At 46.3% G+C, this 22,452-nt stretch overlaps 1 protein-coding gene across 1 annotated transcript in view; it reads right to left on the reverse strand.

Moving 5' to 3' along the window:
* Positions 1 to 11,067: 11,067 nt before the first annotated feature.
* The window catches only part of LOC111144883 (Fas cell surface death receptor), a 17,960-nt gene continuing 6,575 nt past the window's right edge, over positions 11,068 to 22,452 (reverse strand). Inside the window, exons 3-9 of the mRNA XM_022499466.1 lie at positions 19,593 to 19,730; positions 18,441 to 18,549; positions 15,645 to 15,703; positions 15,423 to 15,491; positions 13,932 to 13,993; positions 13,477 to 13,501; positions 11,068 to 12,713 (exon numbers count right to left, since the gene is read on the reverse strand). Of these exons, the coding sequence (XP_022355174.1) occupies positions 12,427 to 12,713; positions 13,477 to 13,501; positions 13,932 to 13,993; positions 15,423 to 15,491; positions 15,645 to 15,703; positions 18,441 to 18,549; positions 19,593 to 19,730 (749 nt within the window). The 3' untranslated portion in view covers positions 11,068 to 12,426. The remainder of the gene's footprint in view (positions 12,714 to 13,476; positions 13,502 to 13,931; positions 13,994 to 15,422; positions 15,492 to 15,644; positions 15,704 to 18,440; positions 18,550 to 19,592; positions 19,731 to 22,452) is intronic.

The raw sequence follows: 22,452 nt of genomic DNA on the forward strand, positions 1-22,452 counted from the left end.
TCCCACAAACGGTCTTCGCGGGCTCTCCAAAGGGCAATCAAGCCCACGGATTGTTTCTTGCTTCCTGGTGCTGGAATCTCAGCTCTACCCCAGCAGAGTCCTGGGCTATTGCATTAAGCTTCTCGTGGGAAGCCTGGAATGATGCCCGGCTCAGAAATTTGTTCAGCAAATAGTTGCTGAGACAAAATCCCCTAGTTGTGTGTGAGCCCCTTCTTGTCTCCATCAGTGTGAAGTCTGAACACAGTCCTTTGCTAACAGTCCTGTCCGCTCTTGCCTAAGAGGAGAGTAGAAGGAGTCACCTCCACGTGCTGTGGTTACGGAATCCAAATCTGAGCTGTTCCTCCCCGGCCACGGCCAAGGGACCAGACTGCGTCTCTCACCAGCTTCTTCACACTTTGAATCAGACCTTCTCTGCTGGGGCCATAGTACAGTAGGGGTGCACCCTCCAAGGAGCGGGGAGCCTAGGTCTTTGCTTAGAAATTGTGAAAACCTTGCCGGCACTTGTCCGAAGTCCTGGTGGTCTTCCATAGCCACAGGGACAGAAAATGCCAGGAGGTTCGTGCAACTTCTTTGCTAAACTTCTTGCCTGCTTCTGCAGGGTGAGTGAAGCCGTGATTCAGCCATTACCAGTAGGCACTCGGTCATTTATTTGGAAGCAAAAAGGAACCTGTGGGGGTCCAAAGGCAGAGCTCAAAACAATTCTATTGAGTCTGCCAAATCCTACAACCCAAACACACCAATAAATGGGGTAAAACTTCTAGAGTTACTCTGAAGGCTGTCCCAGGTCTGTTAATCATCAGAGAAATATTTCAAATACTGGCTATGAACCTAGGAGAATGAACAAAATAGAGATTTCTGCCCTCATTCGTTAATCTGTGTGCCATGGAGACTTTGTAGAACTTTTATTTACGATAGAAAATCATAAATGCCATTATAAGGGAAGCTAAGAATAACTTCTGTGCCTTAGCCTTTCTCCTCCCATTGGAGCCTATTTGCAAAGGACAGTTCCTTGCCTTGTGGTCCTTCTGCATCACAGTTATTGAAAGTAGTTGATAATGTGCAAATTCCCAGGCCCAACACTGGACTTCACTGAAATATCTCTAGGAGCGGAACCTGCAAATAGGCATTTAAAAATGTTCCTTGGGCCATTCTTATACACATTAATGGTTAAGACGTATTTTCTTCTTGTTCTACATAATTATCAGAAGGGCAGGTGAAATGTGTCTTCATTTTGTAGATAAGGAAAGGGAAACTCAAGAGATGTTAGGCAATACAGTTAATTTGTGGCAGGGCTAAAATTTGAACCTAGATTTGCTTGATTTCAGATCTCATCTTTGACTTGCCCCACGCTGGCAAAAAAAAAATGTGGGGGGGAGCGGGGAATCAAACTATGAAACCACTGTGATATATTTCCACAGGGATAACTGGGCCACAGAGGCCCAGTTAGGCAGTTAGGACTGGAGAACAGTGCCATCTGGTGGCCATTATGGGGAGACGTGACCGAGGGGGTAAAATTAAATTTTTTTTTTTTTTTAATTGAGCCGGGGATCATTTCCTCTTGCTCACTTTGGTGCACCTTTCATGGATGGATTTGGGTTGAGCTGGCCTCACTCATTTGAAGGACCCGCTGACTGGTGTTTTGTGCTTTGGTTTTGTAACCGAGAACTTTTCTTCTCCTAGCTGAAGTTAATTTACTCATACAGGGCAGGACACTGCAAGGTCTTTAGGGCCACGTAAAAATCAGTAGATCCAAGGGACCCTAGTGAAATACTTTCTAGAGCCAACATACCCTACTCTGTATCTCTAGAAGCTTAGTTTTCATTAAAAACAAAATTTATTCAAAAGTGGTTTGGGTTTGTTGTTTTTGTTTTGTTTTGGTATTGTTTTTGTTTTTTTACCATAGTTACAAAATCTTTTTGACAAAACCAGCGTGTCATCTGAGTGTTAAGGAAGAGGACCCCCAACCCCCACCTCCAGGAGAACATGGAGATGAGGCGCCCCTCTGCCCCCCTCCACTCCCAGCATGCGGACCTCTGCAACTTCCGCGAAGTCACTGTGGGGAGTTGTCATGTGGACCACAGAACTATCCAGACATCCCCCAAAACAGCCAGGGCTATCTGGCCAGGTAAACGAAACAATTTACCTCTAAGATAACACAAAATCTGCTTAAGCCAGCCCAGGCAGCTGTGCAAATTCTCAGTCCTCGTTTCTGGAAATCTTCACATGTGCTTATCTTGCTTCAGATGGTGAACTTGCAAGCTGGGGGTGGTAGACCCACAGGGACCCCCTTGCTCCCCCCACCCCGCCCTTGCCCCTCACCAGCCCTGAGCTCCACCCCAAGCTCAGTAGCCCTGCTCACCCCTCTGCCTCCCACTGCTCTTACTCATTGCTGCCGCAGCAACCTTTCACATCCTCTTCCTTCCTCCAGATCTCAGGTCCGAGGTCATTTTCCTGACCTCACACACGAGGTCACCCCTCCTGTCCTGCTGCCCTTCGTCCTTTTCTTCCAACAGCATCTGTCAAAGTTGCACATGGCCATCTAACTGTGGTTCCCTCTCAGTCATGTCTGCCCCTAGATGGGAGCCCCCAGGAAGTATCAGCGTTTGTAAGCCAGAGCCTCTCATGGTGCCTGGCACACAGAGGGAGAGCGGTAAGCATTGACGGACTCCCTCCCTCCCTCCCTGAGCAAGCAAGCGAGGCCCATCCTGCCCCCAAAGCCTCAGCCTTACCCCCTCAGATCCCATGTCCCAAGCTGTGTCTCTATGAGATCGAAAAACTTGATGCCTAGGCCCTCCTGCCCTAAAACCCCCACCTCAAGGGCGGGGAGAGGTCAGACACACTTGGAGTCCTGGGGAGATCGTGAAAGATGGCGATTTTGCTTCCCAACCCCCTGCTGATTTCTTGAGAATATTCTGACTCTTACTGATAGCAACTTTGGATGAATTCATGCAGCTTTTAAACCCTTGCCTCCTTCATCTGCAAATTGGGGATAACAGAATGATGGCGGGCGGGGAGGACGAGACAGGGCTCAGCCCACTACTAAGGGCTCTGTGTCCAAGCAGTTTGACAGGTGGCTGCCCCCAGCTGCCGGAGGAGGCCCGGCCCGGGGCGCAGCTGCTGCGCGGTGCACGCGGGCTTCGGCTTCCGGTCCGTGACCGCCTGCGGGGGTCTCACGCTAGACCCTACCCACTCCTCGCCGGATGTCTCCATGCGCAGAGCAAACTGCCGGTGGGCGGCTTCCGAAGCCGGGAGGAGGTGAGCCGGTGGCGCGCACCTTCCGGACCCCGCTAAGGGCCGGCATCAATCAGGGCACCCCCGGGTGGGGACTTCTGTATCGGGAGTGAGGGCCCGCCAAAAGGGAAGGATGTGCAGAAGCACAGATTGAAGGGGGTCAGGGGCGACAATCCGTGGAGGTCTAGGCCACCACGCAGGGCAGGCCCCAACTCACCGGGGATGGGGGGTGGGCGCCCGCAAAGGAGCAGCAACCAGCCTCCAGGGGGAAAGTCCCTCCCCGCTGGGCTTTCTCGGAGTCTCCGGCCCCGGGTCTCCAGCTCTTGAAAGTGGCCTGGATAGGGAAGTTGTTTTCCTCTTAAGAAGGCTGTGTACTCATAATTTCCCCCCGGGCCAGAGTGAAAAGACGAAGCAGGAGACCAGATTGATGGGCCCAACCCACGGGCCACCACATTCTGTGGGAGGGAATCTCCCAGGGGGACGGCAGGGTTTTTCCACCTCTTGTCATAACCGGCTCCGGGGATAGGTGCCGAGAACTGCCCCCAGCTGTGGGTTGCGACAGCAGGCAAAGGACCTATGGGGGAACAGCAGGAGGCTCGCTGCCCTTGAGCCGACTCCCACTCCATTCTGGCCGCATGTCCTTTGGAGGACAGCACCTCGGCCCCACTTTCTCCAGGATGCCAGCTGCAACGGCTGTGTGCAAGTGACCAATCTCGTGCACTTTTACTTTTTTTTCCCCCTGTAGTATCAAGATTCCGGGTTTGTATTTTTGTATATGTGAGTCCCAAGGCTCTGCTTCCTGCACCATGTTCTGAGGAGGCCAGTGAGCTCAGGTTTACACTCAGGTCTACACGTTGATCAGCCGGCAGGTGGAGGTTGGGGGGGGACAACTATTTGGAGAGCGGAGCCTAGGGAAAGTTCCCATTTTTGCAGGTGAGAGCTGGCCTGTCGGCCATAGCGTCCTCGAGAGAGCCTTCTGCCTGCAGGGTCTGTGGGAAATTAGGCTTGAACTCAGTTGCCCCCTAACTGGATCTCCTTCTACTGAGACACTGGAAATTGGTCTGAAGAGGAACAGGTGGCGTAGGAAAGCAAGGAGGGTCTGAACCAGGTGAAAGGTCAGAGAAGCCAGGATTAGCTGAGGTTTGTAAATACTACTAGAAGATTCTTTTCTGGACTTCTAATCCCAAGGCATGGGACTCATTTCCATACCAGATCCATCCTAAAGAGGACTGGCCTACACCTACCATGCACAACAGGGTGTGTGTGTGTGTGTGTGTGTGTGTGTGTGTGTGTGTGTGTTTAAAAATGAGTGGGTACCGTTAGGTGTAAGAATAGTATCTCTGTATCCATTGTGAGCTGCCCAGGGGTGGGGGTATGAAGCAAAGGCTAACTTTTTGCACGTTTATAAATTCTGGGCTCTTCTTGTTGGCTTCCAGGGAGACCATAAGCCGTGGCTTCTTTGTGGTGCCCAGAGCCAGTGTCCTGCCCTACTGTGGCAGCGATGAGTGTCCCGGGAGCTAAAGGAGATGCACTGTGAGATCCCCACAAACCACCCTCACTCCCAGTGCCTCCGCAGTGCCCATGTTCTAGGGCCCTGTCTCCTTGCACTTCCCCACCGAGTCTTTTCTTTCTTTTCTTTTTCCTTTTTTAAAGATTTATTTATTTATTGGAGAGATAGGGAGAGAACGCAAGCAGGGGAGGGGCAGAGGGAGAGAGAGAGAATCCCAAGCAGACTCCCCACTGAGCACGGAGCCTGATGTGGGGCTCGATCTCAGGACCCTGAGATCATGACCTGAGCTAAAACCAAGAGTTGGACCCTTAACCGACTGAGCCCCCTAGGTGGCACCCCGCCCCCACCAAGCTTTTAGTTCAAGGTTAAGTAAGTCAAATAGGAACTTAAGGGTGAATGCCCGTAGTGGCTAAATATCTTCACATTTTCCTATGCAACACTCGTATTTTAGCAAAGCAAATGATAACATTTGTATCTTAAGAGAGCACAATACCTCAAAGTAGTAGAATGCTGTGCCACCCAAGTGGATGTTATATATTTTTAAATATTAAGAAGATAGTTTCATATTTCTTAATATGGAACAGCATGCATAACCCATCGTTGAATAACAACCAGACTATAAGCATAGTCGGCAGGTCACTTTTATTTAACTCTGTGTGTGTGTAGATATCCACAGATTCATGGGAGTGGTTACCTCCGGTTGGTGGGATCGGGTTACCTTGCACTTTCTTCCTTACTCTTACCTGTATTACTTGAATTTTCTAAGTGACTACACTGGCTTCAGAATTAAGGGGAAAAAACAATGAATGCATTTGCTGCCTTGTACTTCACAATCATAATTACAAAAGAAAACAAAAAACCCACACTTTTGCTCCTTACGTTGCTTCCACGATGAATTAGGGATTGACTGGCTCTCTAATTTGCGTGGTCATTTGTGCAGCAAATTTTTCATAAATCCTTACACGTGGGAGATTGGCCAGACAGAACTCCTACCTTCCTGTTTTTATGGTGATAAGCTGTGTAACTGTGTGTCAGTGTCGATGAGAGTGATCACTGGAAAAGCAGATTCCATGTTGGCGTGAGCTAGGCGCTGTACTGGGCTCTTTTTGCAGTGGTCTCCTGTCCGCTCTACCAAAGGGGAGGAAGCATATCAGCCCTGATGAGTGGCGGGGGCCCAAGCTCTGAGAATGGCAGAGTCAAAAAGGCATCTTGAGCCCGACACCCCGGGGAGGGCTTCATCAGATGCGTGGCTTTCATCAAAGCCTCGGAAGAGTGTGACGTTTGACCTTCGAAGATGGAAGAGAGAATCCTACCTCCGAAGCGGTCTCAGAAGAGGTGCACAGGAAGGGCAGACATTAGATCTGGTGCTAGACAGCTGAGTTTCTTAGCTTGGCTGGAGAGACTTTTCAGATGTGATCGGCCAGGCTGGGATGAAGCTGAGGAGGACCCAGGTGCCAGGTTTTGGAGACAGATCTGAAGTTCCTGCCATCCGGGGCTACCTGGCTGGCTCAGATGGAAGAGGAGGTGACTCTCGATCTCGGGGTCGTGAGTTCAAGCCCCATGTTGGGTGCAGACATTATTTAAATAAATAAAACTTAAAAAAAAAAAAAGTTCCTGCCATCGAGAGAGGGAGGTGTACACTCAGACAGCACAGAGGGCAGCGGGCATGGGAGGATGCCACAGAGGACAAGAAATCCTCGGCTGCTACTTGCTGGTTGGCAAGCACAGGTCTCCCGCACCCAGGGCCCTGCTGTCTGGTCGCCCTAGCTGCAGCCTCCGGGAGTTGGGATGAGAAGGGAGGCACCTTCTTTTACCTGTACCCACTGCCCTGGTCGTATTCCTTGACTGCCTCCTGGTGGCCACTTGGCAGTCTTCCGCGGCAGACGTGTTTTCTACTTTAAAGCGGTGGCACCAAGAATCCCAGGGCTGGCAGCCAAGTCCTGGCTCTGTGTGACAGCCGGGGCAAGGCCAGACATCACTAGCTTTGCGTGTGGTCTCTTGGAGAATCCATGTCAAGGGCCCCGTGGCGACCTTACCGATGCACCAGTGCTGGCAGGGCCCATGGAACCCGGGAGCTTGAGGTCTGTATAGCGGAGCTCCGTTCAGCACTTACCAGTGCTGGACCCCGGGCTACGCACTCCGGGTGTGGTAAGCTCACTCCAGAGCGGTGGATCCGCTTCTCCTTCTAGAGGTCAGGACACTCGGGCCGAGGGAGGTTAACTGGCTTACCCAAGGGGGCAGGGTCCCAAACGCAGGAATGGCAGAGATCCAAACGCCCTGTCTTCAGAGCCTGCTCTCGTAAGCCCTTCTAGATGCTTCGTTTCTGTCCCAAAGGACCTGACAGATGCATACATACCGCAAATCAGATATTTCAGGGCACCTGCTGGGGTGGCCGGGGACGTCCTGAAGGCAGTCACTGTGACTTCAGGAGACGTGAGGCTGTGGGGGAGTTGGTGACTGCCCCTTGGTGGAGCTAGCATTTTCCCTGGAGCTTTGAGTAGGGGAGGAATTTGGCGAGACGTTTCTTGGAGGCAGGGGCATAGCGCAGGGTGCAGCATTTTGACTGAGCGATGCTGTGAGAATGGGGTGGGGCGTTGGCGGGGTGTTGTGGAGACAGTGGGAGATGAGGCTGGAAGGACATCGGACGAGGGAAGCATCTCGAAGGGCCTTGGATACATGTGATAACATAATGACATGATCTTTTTTTTAAAAGAAAAATGTCTCCCTATAGAGTGAGTGATCGGCCATTCATTATAATTTTTCTACCAAAATGCAGTTACAAACCAACACAACTGACTAGATAGATATTTATGCCTTCTTTCGCTGATTCAGTCAAAAATATTGATTGAATGCATACCTACTCTGTGTCGATCATGATTTCTGTCCTCAGGTGCCCTGTGGGCCAGCGAGGAAGAGACAAAAGGCTATCTAGAGGGCACCATTTGCGAATACCTCTGAGGCGCAGGGGTTAGACGGTGGAATTCCATTGCAGGTGGCATTTAAAGCTGAGACCTGAGGAGTAAACCGAAAGTAGGGGGACAAAATGGGGAAGAAGCAGAAAGGCAAAAACCCAGAGGCAAAGACGAACAGCAGCTCTGAGGAACAATAGATGGTCTGGCCTGGTTGAGGCTTTAGACTAGAGAGGGAAAGGTGTGAGGGAGGGTGCTAGAAAGGCACACGAGCCCGCATCGCATAGGACTCGTACCCCGAGTGTAGACTATTCGAGAAACAATGGGAGTCATGGAGGATTTTGAGCCGGGAAGCGATATAATCAGATTGTGGTGGCTGCTGTTTGGAGCGTGGATTTGGAGGGGCAGGAGTGAAAGCGAGACCCTTCAGGAAGGTGTTGCAATAATTCAAGGAAAGAGGGCGGCCAAGGAGAGGGCGGGGCAGGCAACGTGGGGTGGGGGGGTGTTTTGCCACTCAAGATGAACCTACAAATGCATGAGGAAAATCGCACGGGAAAAGCCAAACCACAAGACCAGCATGGATATCAGCACGTTAAAGTGGAGATACCAAAGGACTCCTGAAAAGGACTCTGAAATGACGGTGTGTAAGATCCCCAAGGACATGAATGGTGTGCTAAGATCTGTTCAACTATAATACATCGTCTGTGAAGAAAAGCAGAAATGAACGAGTACAGCGGGAGATGTGAAACCATCAGAAATATTCAGAGTGAAAAAACACAGGCAACAAAATAGATACTTCAGTGGGTAGAATATTCTAGAATAACTGAGTATGAAAAAAAAAAAGTTAACTGGGAAAGAGTAGTGAGGAATTCCCCAAAATGCACCCTAGAGAAACAACTGTATTAAGAAGTAAAAATAAAAATGGAGAGATAGGAAGAATAACTCAAGAAACTTCGGCGGATAATGCTAAGAGTTTCAGAAGAAACCCTTCTGAAGGAGAAAAGAGCTGGGAATTTTCTAGAAATCATGAAACATTTCAGACTTCTCTCTCTCATAAGATTTCCGCACATGAAGATAAGTCCTCACTGAAGCTCGTCACAGTGAGACTGCACAACGCCAAGGACAAGGGCAGGGGAAGTTTGAAAGTTCTCAGAGTTAGAAAAACAATGATTGCCTACGGAGGAGGGATATTTAGACCCACAGCAAACATCTCTTCAGAAGCCATAGATGTAAGAAGACAGTGGATTAGTATTTTCAAAGTGCTGAGGGAAAACTGCAAATCGGCTAGTATAAATTTCTATAACCAGATAAATCGCCACTTGGAAGTGAGGGTGGAGAATTCTCCAGATTGCTTATCCAGACAGTTGTACAGAACGTGATGGTTCAACAGTAAAGAAGGGTCTGATGCAATCAGACGCAAGCGAACTCCATGCACATGGCAGATCGTCTCTGAGTAAGCAAGGCTTGCCCTACGGTCTGACCTCTCCTTCTAAAAAACCTGCTCTCTGCGGCACGTGACTGACACTCTTAACCAGGATGCCCACCCCAGAGAGGACCAGACCAGGTTCACCCGAATGAGAGTGATTTGGAACCGAGGGATCATGTCAGACTTGGAAACATGGCTCCCGTGATTGTGGACGTGTGAGCAGTCATGCTGGGTTGAGACCCTGGGGCAAAGAGCCGTCACACCAACACCAAGGACCTTTCCAGCTTCCCCCTCTCTCCCAAAGGAACCCAGAGCTCTTGGCTGGGACTCACTGAGTGGGCACGTGATGCTAACTGGACTTCACCTTGCAAAGGGAGGCTTCCGCTTCTGGCCGCGAAGGCTAACGAGGCTCAGACTTGCCCTTCTGCTGTCTGTCTACAACTAGAAAACTGGACAACAGGTGGCCCCAAGTCTGATGGGGTGAGCCCTTTGAGGGCTCAGAATTTCTGTCCGGGGCACTCTCCAGCCCTGGAGGACACCGAAAGCAGAACACAGTCACTTCTTGAGTTGAGGAGCAGAGACTAGAGCTCAGGAGGCTGCTGGCTGGCCTGACGGTATCGGGCGCTGGAAAAAAAGGAGCTATGTAGAAACAAGGGCCCTGGAGATCTGTACCATGGTTCTCTGGAGTCTTAGGCTAATCACTGCATGCACAGGAAGGGTTAAGTCTCCAAGAGCTGGGCAAAGACCAAGTACTGGGCACTGTAAATAGCATAATTCCTAAAATCCTCATTCCATAGGGATGGAAGATGTCACCATTCAGGTCAATCAAAACAAAAACGAAGAGACCTTGACGCAGAGACCCAGGAAGTAGCAGGACTAGACCAGCCATGGGGTCAAGGGCTTTTCAATCTGCCCTCACAGAGATATGACCTGAGCTATCTAATACAAGAGCACTAGCCATAGGTAGCTATCGAACCCTCGAAATGGTTGACTTGTCCAAACTGAGATGTGCCTTTTCATATAAATAAGATACATACCAGATTTGGAAGGCCTTTGTATGAAAAAAATGAATGTAAGCTACCTCATTAGTACTTTTATAATGGTTACACCTTCAAATGAGAATGCTTCAGGAATAATAGGCTAAATAGAATTTATTATTAAAATTAAATTTGGGGCAACTGGGTGGCTCAGTCAGTTAAGCAACTGACTTCAGCTCAGGTCATGATCTCGGGGTCCTGGGATTGAGCCCCAGGATAGGCTCCCCACTCAGCAGGGAGCCAGATTGTCCTTCTCCCTCTGCCCTCCCCACTGCTGATGCTCTTTCTCTTTCTCAAATAAATAAATAAAATCTTTTTAAAGTTTTAAATTAAAAAAAAGAGGGAGAAGTGCCTGGGTGGCTCAGTGGGCTGGGCCTCTGCTTTTGGCTCAGGTCATGGTCTCAGGGTCCTGGGATCGAGCCCCACATCGGGCTCTCTGCTCATCAGGAAGCCTGCTTCCCCCTCTCTCTCTGCCTACTTGTGATCTCTCTCTCTCTCTCTGTCAAATAAATAAATAAATAAAATCTTTTAAAAGAGAGAGAGAGAGAGGTAGTCCAGTGGTCACAAAGTAGCCAGAATGGAAAGTATGCAGGAAAGAACATTTTTCAAAATCCCCATTTAGCTTTCTTACCAATAAAACCTGACCTTTGAAATAGTGACTTTCTTATGCACATTCACAGCCCAACATATAATCCTCTTGTAATGTATCCTGCCACGACGAATAATTATGTGCTATTTGGGAGAGGTGTTCTTGGCCAGAACAACCAATGGTGGGAATTATGTAACTACTGAGAGGACTTTACAAAGGAGGTACTTTCTGAGAGACCCAAGAGAGAATTCGAGATTCATAAACAGTTTACATTAAGCTGTCGTTACAGAACAGGGAATCAAAAACAAAAAACAAGGCCCTACCAGAAAAGACATAATCATAAATGTCCGAAACGTGATTTTAATTAAATATTTTATATTTCCAAACGTAAGGAAAAAATATCTTCCAACAACAGAAGTTCTTTAGGTAGTTCTAAATGTTTGTGTTAGTTTGGAGCATGCTTCCGTGTACATCCATATAAATATAAATAGTATTTATTAAGCTCCATATTTAATACAAACTTCTGGAAGTGTTTAAATGGAAAAGTGAGGAAGGAGCAGTAGGGAGAGGGGTTTGTTTGCCTCCGAAGCGACCGGGAATCACAAGAGACAACCCTAAAACCTGAAAACGATTTCACCCTTACTGTGTACGAATGGCATTTGTAGTCAGAGGACACAAAGGGAGTGACTGAGCACTTTGTGAGGAACAGGACAAAATAAGACTTTGGTGGGTTTGTGGGTTCCTGATACATCACAGAGCTACCTTCCGGAAGAGCAGTTAGTCTCCCCAAAACAGGCTAGCAGTTTCTACAGGCAGCCATGGTTTTAGGGGATCATGAGGTGTTTCTCACGCAGTACTTTTGGGTGTGAGGGTGTACAGTCAAGATACATATCAGAGAGAAAACGGAGAGGCAACAACACCCCAGAAGTACTTTCCTGATGAAAATGTCCAGACACCTGAGAAATAAGGAGATTATCTCGATCCGGTAAAACGGCATTCGAGTAGAAAATATTCAAGCCTTAGAAGTCAAGTCTGCATTTCGTGAGTGACTTCAAAACTGAAATATTTCACACCGAAATGTCAATAATCTGTGCAAAGATCTTTGAGATAGACCCTTATCAAATTCTTTATTCAGAGGTGCATGCAAACTTGTTTCAGGTCCTCTCCTCTGGAGTTGCAAAATTCACAAAAATAGTACCGTCTCTAGAGTCGTCGCGGAGCCGGAGAGCTAATGCAGAGACCAAGGAGGCTTTCCAGTGATCGAGACATGGCAACCGAAAGTCACAGCTCCTGCTGATTCGTGGAATGGAGTCAATCTGCCCGCAGACATTTGTTTTCACACACACCGATGCCGTCATACCCACACCCTCCCCTGAGATACTAGAGTGTGTTCCTAATCTTCTGTCCTTTGCACACAACTTGTACTCTTCATGTGACACTGAATTTACTTTGAACCATTTCTGTCTTCCCAACATCCTTGAGGTCAGAATCCTGAGAGCCTCAGAACCTGTAAACATGCTAGCTCTACAAATCTAACAAATGAAACGCACACGCTATAAAAAGCCAAGCAATGTTCACAGTCCACAGCTAGTAAGAACTTACTAAAACCCTAATTTTTCTTTCTATCGACTTGTATCTGCTCAGGACTGAGTTATACTACATTCTTTCTGCTTTTGGCCCAGCTTTATCTTTTCTTTTCATAGTTTGAAGTTTCCATTTTCAAGTTAGCTAGTACTGTCCTTCTGGATTATTTCTTGAATTCTCTCTGCTAGTTCACAAAGATGGGCTTTTCTGAGGCCTGTAAGTAAATTGTAATAAGCATCTTTCCTCCCGTGGACTTGGTACCAATTACGCAGCAGTTGGACTTTTTGTTCTGCTGTGTCTTGGAGGTTATCATTCTTAATTTCATCTATCTTGGCTTCGTTGATACCATTCTTCCGAACAAATTCTCTGACTTCAGTTATTTTCATTTGTTCAGCAATAGTAGTTATATAGGTATTCAGGTCGACGTCTGAAAATAGAAGACAGTCTCTGAAGATTTGTTTTTCTAAATGAAATTCTAATTCTGAAAACTATGTTTATTTCTCTTCTAATAGTAGTAAGAATACTGGTTAAGTCCTAGAGATTGAAAGACTGGTCGGGGAAAATGAAAACAGAACCCCCCCTCCCTTCCCATCAAGTTCTAACCCTAACCCCTCCTAGGTCACCAGTAATTTGCGCCATGACATGGGCAAGATCTATGACATAGCTCTATCTTCTTTTCTCGTCTATAAAATAAGAGGGTTGGAAAAGATCATCTCCAATGTTCTTTATGGATCTGATGATCGATGACCCACAAACCTAAAAGGCAGGCAAAGACTTTGTGATCTTCTCTCTGACTCACAGGCAGAGAGAAGCAGAACTGCATAGAATCGTGGAAGACACCAGGGCCAGGAATATACCAGTAATAACCAAGTCTACAGATCAGTTTATTTGGTTTGGGGAAATCAATTTAAGCAGGAGTTCTATAATATATCTGTTTGTGAAGGAAAATTCTCTTAAGCCTCAGACTACAGCGTTTCAGTGCTACCTGATTTTTTCCTAACGATGAGTATTAGTTATACATTCAAACACACTGTCTGATACACCCTTGACAGTGAGCAGAGTGAGCTATAAGCTCAAGGAACAGCAAGACCCCACATGTCACTGAAATTAGCAACATTATTTCACTCTGAAATTGGCCTGTTAACTCCCAAGGAAGCCATCCCTGGGAAATACAATGATAGAAGACTTACCTGCGTATTTTATTGGCATCATTTCCTGGGGGAGACCAAAAAAAATAGAGGGAAGGAGCAAGATAAATAAAAATATATTTGTGACATTCTAAATGTAATTGTCAAATTCTCCCTTAAAACTGAAGGAAGTACAATCAGTAGCTTGATGTATAAAATTAGCTAGGTGACGTGATTAAGGATGATTTTCCTATTCAGTTTGTTGTTCTGCAAAGTTCCAGCCTTGCTGGAAACTAAGGAACATTCACTTAGCTCTCTCATACTCTTTGTTAATTAATTCTCATGCTGTTCGTGTTCCTATAAACGGGGCACCAAATCTTCGTCCGTTCTTGTCGCCCCTCTAACCCATGCACACGCACTCACACGAAATGTAGGTCTTAAAACAAGGAGCAAATAAAAAGCCGAATTACTACTTTCTCCATTTTCTTAAGAAAGCAGATGTTTGTTTCGATACCTACAGTATTTGAGGGTCTGGATTCCAGGTCTTCAGTCTTTTTATTCCGGTGCCTTCTCAACCTCCCTGGAAAATCAAAGACATTTCTGTCAGACTCCGGTCTCAGCCTCGCAGCAAGCCTGGGAGAACAGACTCTCACACTAAGAGAAGTGGGAGAAGGAAGGAGAAACTCAGTGAAACTTCAAGTGACCAACACCCCAAGAAGCAGCCTTGTCCTGAAATCCCACCCCACGAGGTCAAATCTTCTAGAGATATGTCCATTGTAAGTAAGCCATCTAATGGTCACATGCTGGCCTAGCCTGAAGCTGGCTTTTGTCTTACCCTATGGTCACCACTACTCCCTGTCACCAGAATAGAACTGGGGGCAGTGGCGGGGTGGTGCGCGAGACAGGACTCAGAAGCCCCAGGATATGGAAAGTTGGCACTGAAGGTTCAGAAATTCAAGTGCATACACCCACAAATCCCTACAGTATACACAGTGCGTGTGTGCCTTGAAGTCAGTATGAAATCAAAGAAAAGGAGTGGACACGTCTCTGAGCACAGAGATCGTGTTGAAGCACTGAGCATGTATTTTTAGCCTCTGAAGGCAAGGTGACTTCTTTATCCTCACCTGATCTGCAGAAACAGTGATGGGTTCCAACAGAGAAGGAAAATTGGATGCTTCCGAGTTATTAAGACTTGACACCCCTCTGTGTTTTCTGAGTGATTTCTGGGGATTTTTCATCATGCTTATGCTCCATTTGGGCTCACCTGTTGACTTTCCTAAGTAACCCTAGCGTAAACCCTATTGCCACAGTATTTGAAGTTAAGGTGGAGAAATAACAGTAAAAAGGCAAAAACCATGGAGTCTGACTGAACAAGGGCGAGGAGGCACAGAGAAGGTGAATTCAGCAAGTGTTCCCTGCAGTCTTTCCCAGGAAGATCCTTGCTTCCTGTGCTCTCTAGGGGGCCATCTCTACGAGCCGGCAAGGATTCCTTCCGATCCCTGACCGGCTCCGCTGCTGCTGGGGTGAAAACCTACCCTTGTTCATACAGAGAATGGGAATATCCATTCTGAGCTCCAGAATGATTGCTCAAAAACAGGAGCCAAGGGATGATATCGTCTTGTTCTTATCAGCTCTCTGGGGTTCATTTAGTGGCAGGAATTTAGCAATATCATGGGGCCACCTACCAGGGATGAGCTTTCTTATGGGGAGGAGACAGAGGGGAGTTCTTGTGAATCACTACTTTCCAAGTTATTTCGATCTGCAGTTGTTTGAACAAAGTCAGAACTTACACCAACAAGGGCACCTGGGTGGCTCAGTGGGTTAAGCCCCTGCCTTTGGCTCAGGTCATGATCTCAGGGTCCTGGGATCAAGCCCCGCATTGGGCTCTCTGCTCAGTGGGGAGTCTGCTTCCCCCTCTCTCTCTGCCTGCCTCTCTGCCTACTTGTGATCTCTCTCTCCCTCTGTCAAATAAATAAATAAAACCTTTTTTTAAAAAAAAAAGAACTTACACCAATATATTAGCGCACCCATTAGAATCGGGATTAGGACACAAAACCACAGAAAGCTGGAGCTGGATCCTGTGGGTAGAAACATAACATTGAATGTGAAAATAAGCACTCTTTAAGATTAAACAGAGTACTCTCAAAGAATCAAAAGGGACTGGCTTTTCTTCGTATTTTACAGTAGGGATGAGAGAAAGGAGAATGTAATCATAAAAAAGGAATAATAACCTTCTTTACATTTGGTGTTGCTGGTTGGTGTGCAATTCTCAAGGACTCCATGTTCACACCTAAAAGAAAAAAAAAGAAAGAAAAGAAAACAAAAACTAACAGGGGCATCTGGGTGACTCAGTCACTTAAGCGTTCAACTCTTGATTTCGGCTCAGGTCATGATCTCAGGGTCATGGGATCGAGCCCCACATGCGGCTCCTGCGCTCAGCGTGGAGTCTGCTTGAGATTCTCTCTGAGAAGCCTGCACCCTTCCCCCACCACTTGGATATGTGTGTGTGTGTGTGTGTGTGTGTGTGTCTCAAAATAAATAAAGTCTTTAAGAAAACACAGAGGAAATTCAAAAAGCCAGACGGACTGACTCCTTGATCATCTGCAATGACACACTCTAAATCTAGGGCCATTTTATTCATCTTTGCATCTCCAGCAGACACCATCCCTCAAATACTGACAGATTAACGTCTAAAGCCGGTATAAATTCATAACATAATTTGGATGTTGGATGAAAAATATCCTAAAGAGTAATTGTTTTAAAATACCAAGAGTTGGGGCACCTGGGTGGCTTAGTCAGTTAAGTGTCTGCCTTCAGTTCTGGTCATGATCCCGGGGTCCTGGGATTGAGTCCCACACTGGGCTCTGCGCTCAGCAGAGTCTGCTTCTCCCTCTCCCTCAGCCCCTTCCCCTGCTTGTGCTTTCTCTCTCTCAATTAAATAAATAAAATCTTAAAAAAAATACCAAGAGTTAAAGGAAAGTAATCAAATCTTGACAAATAAGAGAAAGGATGAAATAGACAAAGATTTAAAACTGGTAGTAAATTGTGGTCTTAAAATCATAAACTGCTATTTCAAAACAGTCCCACTGAACAATAAAATGACCGGACAACAGCCCTTGCCTGTGATGCTGCTTAAAAAGCCTATCCAGCCAGCCCTCCGAGGTTTCGCCTCTCACCAGCAAGCGGTGGTCAGGACCCTCGAGAGGAAAATCCTTGGGATTTCCTTCAGACGGCTGGATTGCCAGACTGAATGACAACCTGGTTCAGCCCATTCCTTAACTCCGTGCACTTGGGTGAGTCGCTTAACCAACCCGAGCCTGTTTTCTCATCAATAACAAGGAGATTACATTACAATATCAAGGAGGCTTATGGCGAGAAGAAAATTAAATTGAGATTATGAGATATTTAGAACTATTGTTACAGTTTTCTCTTGAATAATGTGGGGGTTGGGGCACTCAGCCCCCCAATGCATAGCTGAATATCCTCGTATAATTTTTTACTTCCTCAAAACTTAACTACTAATGGCCTGCTGTTGATCAGAAGACTTACTGATAACATAAACGGTCGATTAACACATTTCGTATATTACATGCATTCTAGACTGTATTCTTTCAATGAAGGAAGCTAGAGAAAAGAAAATGTTACTTAAAAATCAGGAGGAAGAGGCACCTGGGTGGCTGAGTCAGTGAAGCATTTGACCCTTGATTTCGGCTTAGGTCACGATCTCAGGGTTGGGAGATGGAGCCCTACGCTGGGCTCTGTGCTGGGCATGGAGTCTGCTCAGGAGTGTCTCTCCCTCTCATTCTGCCCTTACCTCCCCACCCTGCTCATGTTCTCTCTCTTTCCTTAAAAAAAATAAATAAAAACAATAAAATCCTAAGGAAGAGAAAATACATTTACAGTGCTGTACTATACTTATAGGTAGAAAGAAATCGCATATAAGTGGACCCACATAGTTCAAACCCATGCTGTTGATGGGCCAAAGCATTATTATTTAAGTGTGTCTATCCCTCCCCCGCAGTCCCCTCTTCTGCCGTCATCACGAGGCACTCTCAGCTATGGGAGGGCTAGAAGGGAAAGACTAGGTGAACTGGACATAATTTTATATTTCTAGTCAATGGAAGACATAACCTGTCATGTCCCTACTTCTCAAGTCAACTAGGTAAACTCCTAAACGTTTCCCGAGGCAAAATACAAGTTTAAGGAGAGGCACGTGAATATAATCCTAAATGTTTATATTGGTACCACACAATATCTTACAGAGCAAAAGCTACTTTCCAGCACACACCACTAAGTCCATGCTTCACAGAAATGAGAAGTGAATACCGTTTGCTTCCCTTGACGGAGGGATTGGATGCTCAGAGAGAGAGGCTCAGTGACCTGCTCAAAATCACCCAACTAATCAGAAGAAAAGTGAGATATACCATCAGGTTTTCTAACTTTGGGTCCAAACCAAGCTCTTCTGTGTAACAGGCATGGCCCTTCGTGGTCTGGCCCTGGGTGCTTCTTGCTACCCTCCAGCGGTACTCTGCTCTCTGGAGTGGCCATCTGTCTTTCCGCAGATGCTCCTCTGCTACCTGAAATGTCCTGTCCATGTTGGCACACCTGGGAACATTCTTTCTTTCCTGTCTCAAAACTCCCACCATGTGTCCTATCTTCACCCACCCTGTCGGGCAGAGCTGGAAGGTTCTCTGTAGAACTCATAACAGCCTGACACATGTCTTTTCTGGTTCTTGACCCCATAACCATTGCTTTTCTTGACTCTCTCTGCCTCTCGCCTGGGACCCTTGATGCCAGGAATGAGGCTTGCTTGTAACACTTTTTAGCTTCAGCAGCGTGCAGTTTCAAGCACATAGGAGGTGTTCGATAAATGTTTGGAGACTGGACGTCTAGTTATCTAGTGGCTCGGAGGCAAAGTAAGACTAGAACCCAAATTCTGGACTCTCGACCAGCATTGCTTCCCCCTGGGAAGACGTGGTCTGTCCAGGTGTATCTAGCACCATGATCAAAGAAAGATGAAAACTTACGTGGTGCATGGGGTACAATGTTCGCACTCAGAGACGTTACAAAAAAAGTTTGGTTTACATCTGCACTTGGTGTTCTGGCTCCGGGTACAGTTTCTCTCCACTTCCAACCCTAGAAAACCAGTTTGCAGACTATTAATTCTCACAGCTGATGAGCAGGGGCTGCCTGAGGTTTGGAGATCTCCCGCTTCCATCAGCACACCTTTTGCAATGCGGGGAGTGTTTACATGCCAAACCAGAGATCCCAGCAGAGTTTTAAGTAGACAGACAGTCCAGCAGCCAACACAATCCCACTTCTGCTTAAAGAGTTCCCCTGTTCCTCCAGAGCCTGGCTGCTTAGGGCGTGGCTGTTTGACCAGCAGCCTTGGCCTCAGTCGGAAGCCTGTCAGAAATGCAGAATATCAGTGGCACCTTGTTGAAGCATCTGACATCTGCTGGGATCGTGATCTCAGGGCTCTGGAATCAAGCCCTGCATTGGCCTCCCCGCTCAGTGGGGAGTATCTTTTCTTTCTCCCTCTGCACTCTCCCAACTCATGCCTGCTCTCACTCTCAAATAAATGAACAAAATCTTAAAAAAAAAAAAAATGCAGAATATCAGGCCCTACTCTGGACCTAGCCAGTCAGAGCAAAAAGAAGTTTCATGTCCAGACATGTCTTGATATCACATGACACTGGGAGTGTTTCTGTTACATTTGAATCTGGGCTCTCACAATAGAGGACGTGCATAAAAATTCAGGTCCTTGGTTGGAATGATCAGGACAAAATCAACCTCCAAAGCAGGGGGAGGGGAAGCATCCCACCTACCCCTTGGATTGCTCTGTCCTTGTATCAGAACCTTCCAAGCTCTTGCTGGCTGTAACAAGAGCACCGATCAAGGTGGGAAAAAAAAAATCTCCGCCAATTTTGATTATAGCTGATGAACCCTATTCACCAGGTTCATATTCAGTCGTCTTGGGAGAAATGCCTAGATTTGACCCATTAATGTCTAGACCGGCGATGTGCTCGGTACCTGTTCCTGCTCTGCTCCAACCAGCTCCTCCTGTCCTTTCCTCCATGCCAACCCAGCCCAGAGTGGGTCCCATTTCAGACCGTATTATAACTGGCTTTATTTGGAGTACCACACTGGTATTTCGGATCGATTTTTAAGACGCTTACCGTGCTCTCCGTCACAAATTCGACATCTTCTGCATTTATCCGAAAAATGCTTCTCTTCCATGTACTCCTCCCCTTCCTGGCAGGCCACACATTTTGACGCGCCCCCCGCAGATTCACAGTCACCCTCCTTCCGTGTGCCTGCCCCAGAAAAAAACACAGCAAGTGTTGGAACACGAGGAACACAAACGACAGGCAACAGCGTGGGAGATATGCGGGGATGGCAAGGAAAGGGAGTCAGGACGGTCAAACTAATGATACAGCAATACAGTGGGAGAGAAGGCTGGCGTAGAAGGCATGTCACCAGACAGAAAGTCTCCCAAGACAAAAGCTCAGAGAGTGACTCAAAGAATATGACTACAGACATAGGATGATTAGCAATAAGAATACATATCTTTTAAAGGGTTAGAACGACCAAATGCGCTGGAAGAAATGCATCTAGCAACTTGGTTTGCAAGGAGGCAGGGGTTTGTATTCATTCCTCTTTCTATTCCTTTGCTTTTAAGGCACAGAGCATGTTTTGATGGGAAGGTGTGAACACAAATGCCAAATTTATCATCAGATGGCATTTATCGTAATCCACACAATTGTAAATAACATTTGCATTCGCTTCACTTGTCAAATAAAGCAAGGCACTGTATTGGTGTTCGTAAGCCGTAGGCAACAATGCTTTCTACTGAAAATTCATTGATTTAGCAAGGGTTTATTAAATGACTAGTGGGTATCAGGCACTTTCTAGGGCCCAGAGATCCTACAGGAAGGAAGACAAAGCTAGGTCTGCAAGGGCTTCATGTTGCTGGGAAAGAAGTAGGTCATGCCCAGATCAGTGTATGATGTCAAACGGTGGTAAGTGCCTTGGGGAAACTGGATTAGGGCAAGGCGATAGAGGACGAAGAAGAAAGAGACAGAAAATATGAAGGAAAATCAAAGAGGAAAGCCAGTTTCTTGGCTCTCATTATTCATGGTGTAACTAATTAAAAAGAATTGACCCACACATGTGTGGGCATGGGCAAAAACAATTTACACTCTTTCCTGGGTACAAGACTTTCTTAACAACCTCGTCGCATTCTTTCCGAGAAAACAAAATACTACATAAGCAAGTGAGGAAAGTGAAACAGAGGTGATACTGTAGTCAGCAAAGGCAATAGTGTGTCAAGAGCACAAAGTAAGTTGTGAAAACTCAGAACCAAATTCAAATATCAAACATCATTGAACACTGGGGCTGTGTAACATCATAGCAGTGTTTAAGGACACCAAGCCAAAGTACAATTTTGTTGGCTTGCCAGTGGTATTATACCGGTTTCTAAATGAACTGGCCCCCTTAATGAATTACTTTGCAGAATAAAGTCTAGCACAATGCCTATGGCATGAGAGTAAACACAGGGTTTTCTCACCTCCAAAGTGCGCAACCTCAATGTATCAAATATTTATCAAAATATATGGTTATTTTCTTTTGCTTTTTAATTCTTTTTTTTTTTTTAATTTAAAGAGAGAGTGAGCGGGGGAGGGGCAGAGAAGGAGAGAGAGAATCTCAAGCAGACTCCCCGCTGAGCACAGAGCCCGAGGCAGGACTCAATCCCACGACCCTGAGATCCTGACTTGAGCCAAAATCACGAGTTGCAGCTTAACTGACTAAGCCGGCCAGGCATCCATGAGTGGTTGTTTTCATGAAAGTAAGATTTTAAAATACATTGTTTCTGAGTGTAATAGTACCCATGCTCAATGTGGAGAATTTGGAAAAGTTCGGGAAGTATAAAAAGAAGCTGTATGTCAGCCACTCTGAGAGATTCATGGTTCTCATTGTGGCACATCCCTACACGTGTATACCCATCATACATGTGATCGTATGTGTATGTAACATGCATGTGTGTGCGTGTATAGTATGTGGTATACCACAGAGTCCTTCTGATTGGATAAGGTAATGTGATGAGGACTTTTTGATCAGTTAAAGCTGTCAGTTCATGTAGGGCATTATTGAAAAAAATACCGTAAATATTTTAATTTACAAAGTATAATGTGTAATTATTGGCCAGTCTCATGGCCTAAGAAAAAAGGTAGTAAGAATTCCAGATTCTTCCTCCTGTAGGTGACATTTAAAAGGCCTCCTTTCTTGTTTTTCTTTCTCTTCATTCCTCCCTGCCTCCTTCCCCTTCTCCTTCCCTCCCTTTTTTCCTTTCTTCCTTTCTTTTTGATGGGAATAAACCCTCACAGATACCAATAATTTGTATGACAGGCTTTCCAGGGTTTTGTGATTTTTTTTTTCATTGATTTTGACCTCATCTCATTCATCAACAATTCTTTTAGCTGCTCACCTGGAACAAAATCCTCCAAGCATTCAAACAAGCTTATATAGAAGTAAAATCTGTCTTTTCTCTGCATTTGTCCAGCATTGGTTTATACACTAGTTAATTAAATTACATGTTAATATCACGACACCAATGAGCATAAAGACTCGGAAGCAATTTGAATAGCGATAAGTCTACAATTCAACAAGAGAGAACAGAGCAGAAAGAGGAGTAGCGTGCGCTGGACACCACCCAGGATTCTTAGAGATGGAGAAGAGAGAGCCAGTTAATTCAGCAGGCAAATCAGTTAGAAATCCCTTCAGGGGGCACCTGGGTGGCTCAGTGGGTTAAAGCCTCTGCCTTCGGCTCAGGTCATGATCCCAGGGTCCTGGGATTGAGCCCTGCATCGGGCTTTTTGCTCAGTGGGGAGCCTGCTTCCCCCTCTCTCTCTCTACCTGCCTCTCTGCCTACTTGTGATCTCTGTCTATCAAATAAATAAATAAAATCTTTAAATGAAAGAAAGAAGGAAAGAAAGAAAGAAAGAAAGAAAGAAAGAAAGAAAGAAAGAAAGAAAGAAA

The sequence above is a fragment of the Enhydra lutris genome, unplaced genomic scaffold (assembly GCF_002288905.1).
Source record: "Enhydra lutris kenyoni isolate GAN:26980312 unplaced genomic scaffold, ASM228890v2 scaffoldscaffold12, whole genome shotgun sequence".
NCBI classification, from domain to species: Eukaryota; Metazoa; Chordata; class Mammalia; order Carnivora; family Mustelidae; genus Enhydra; species Enhydra lutris.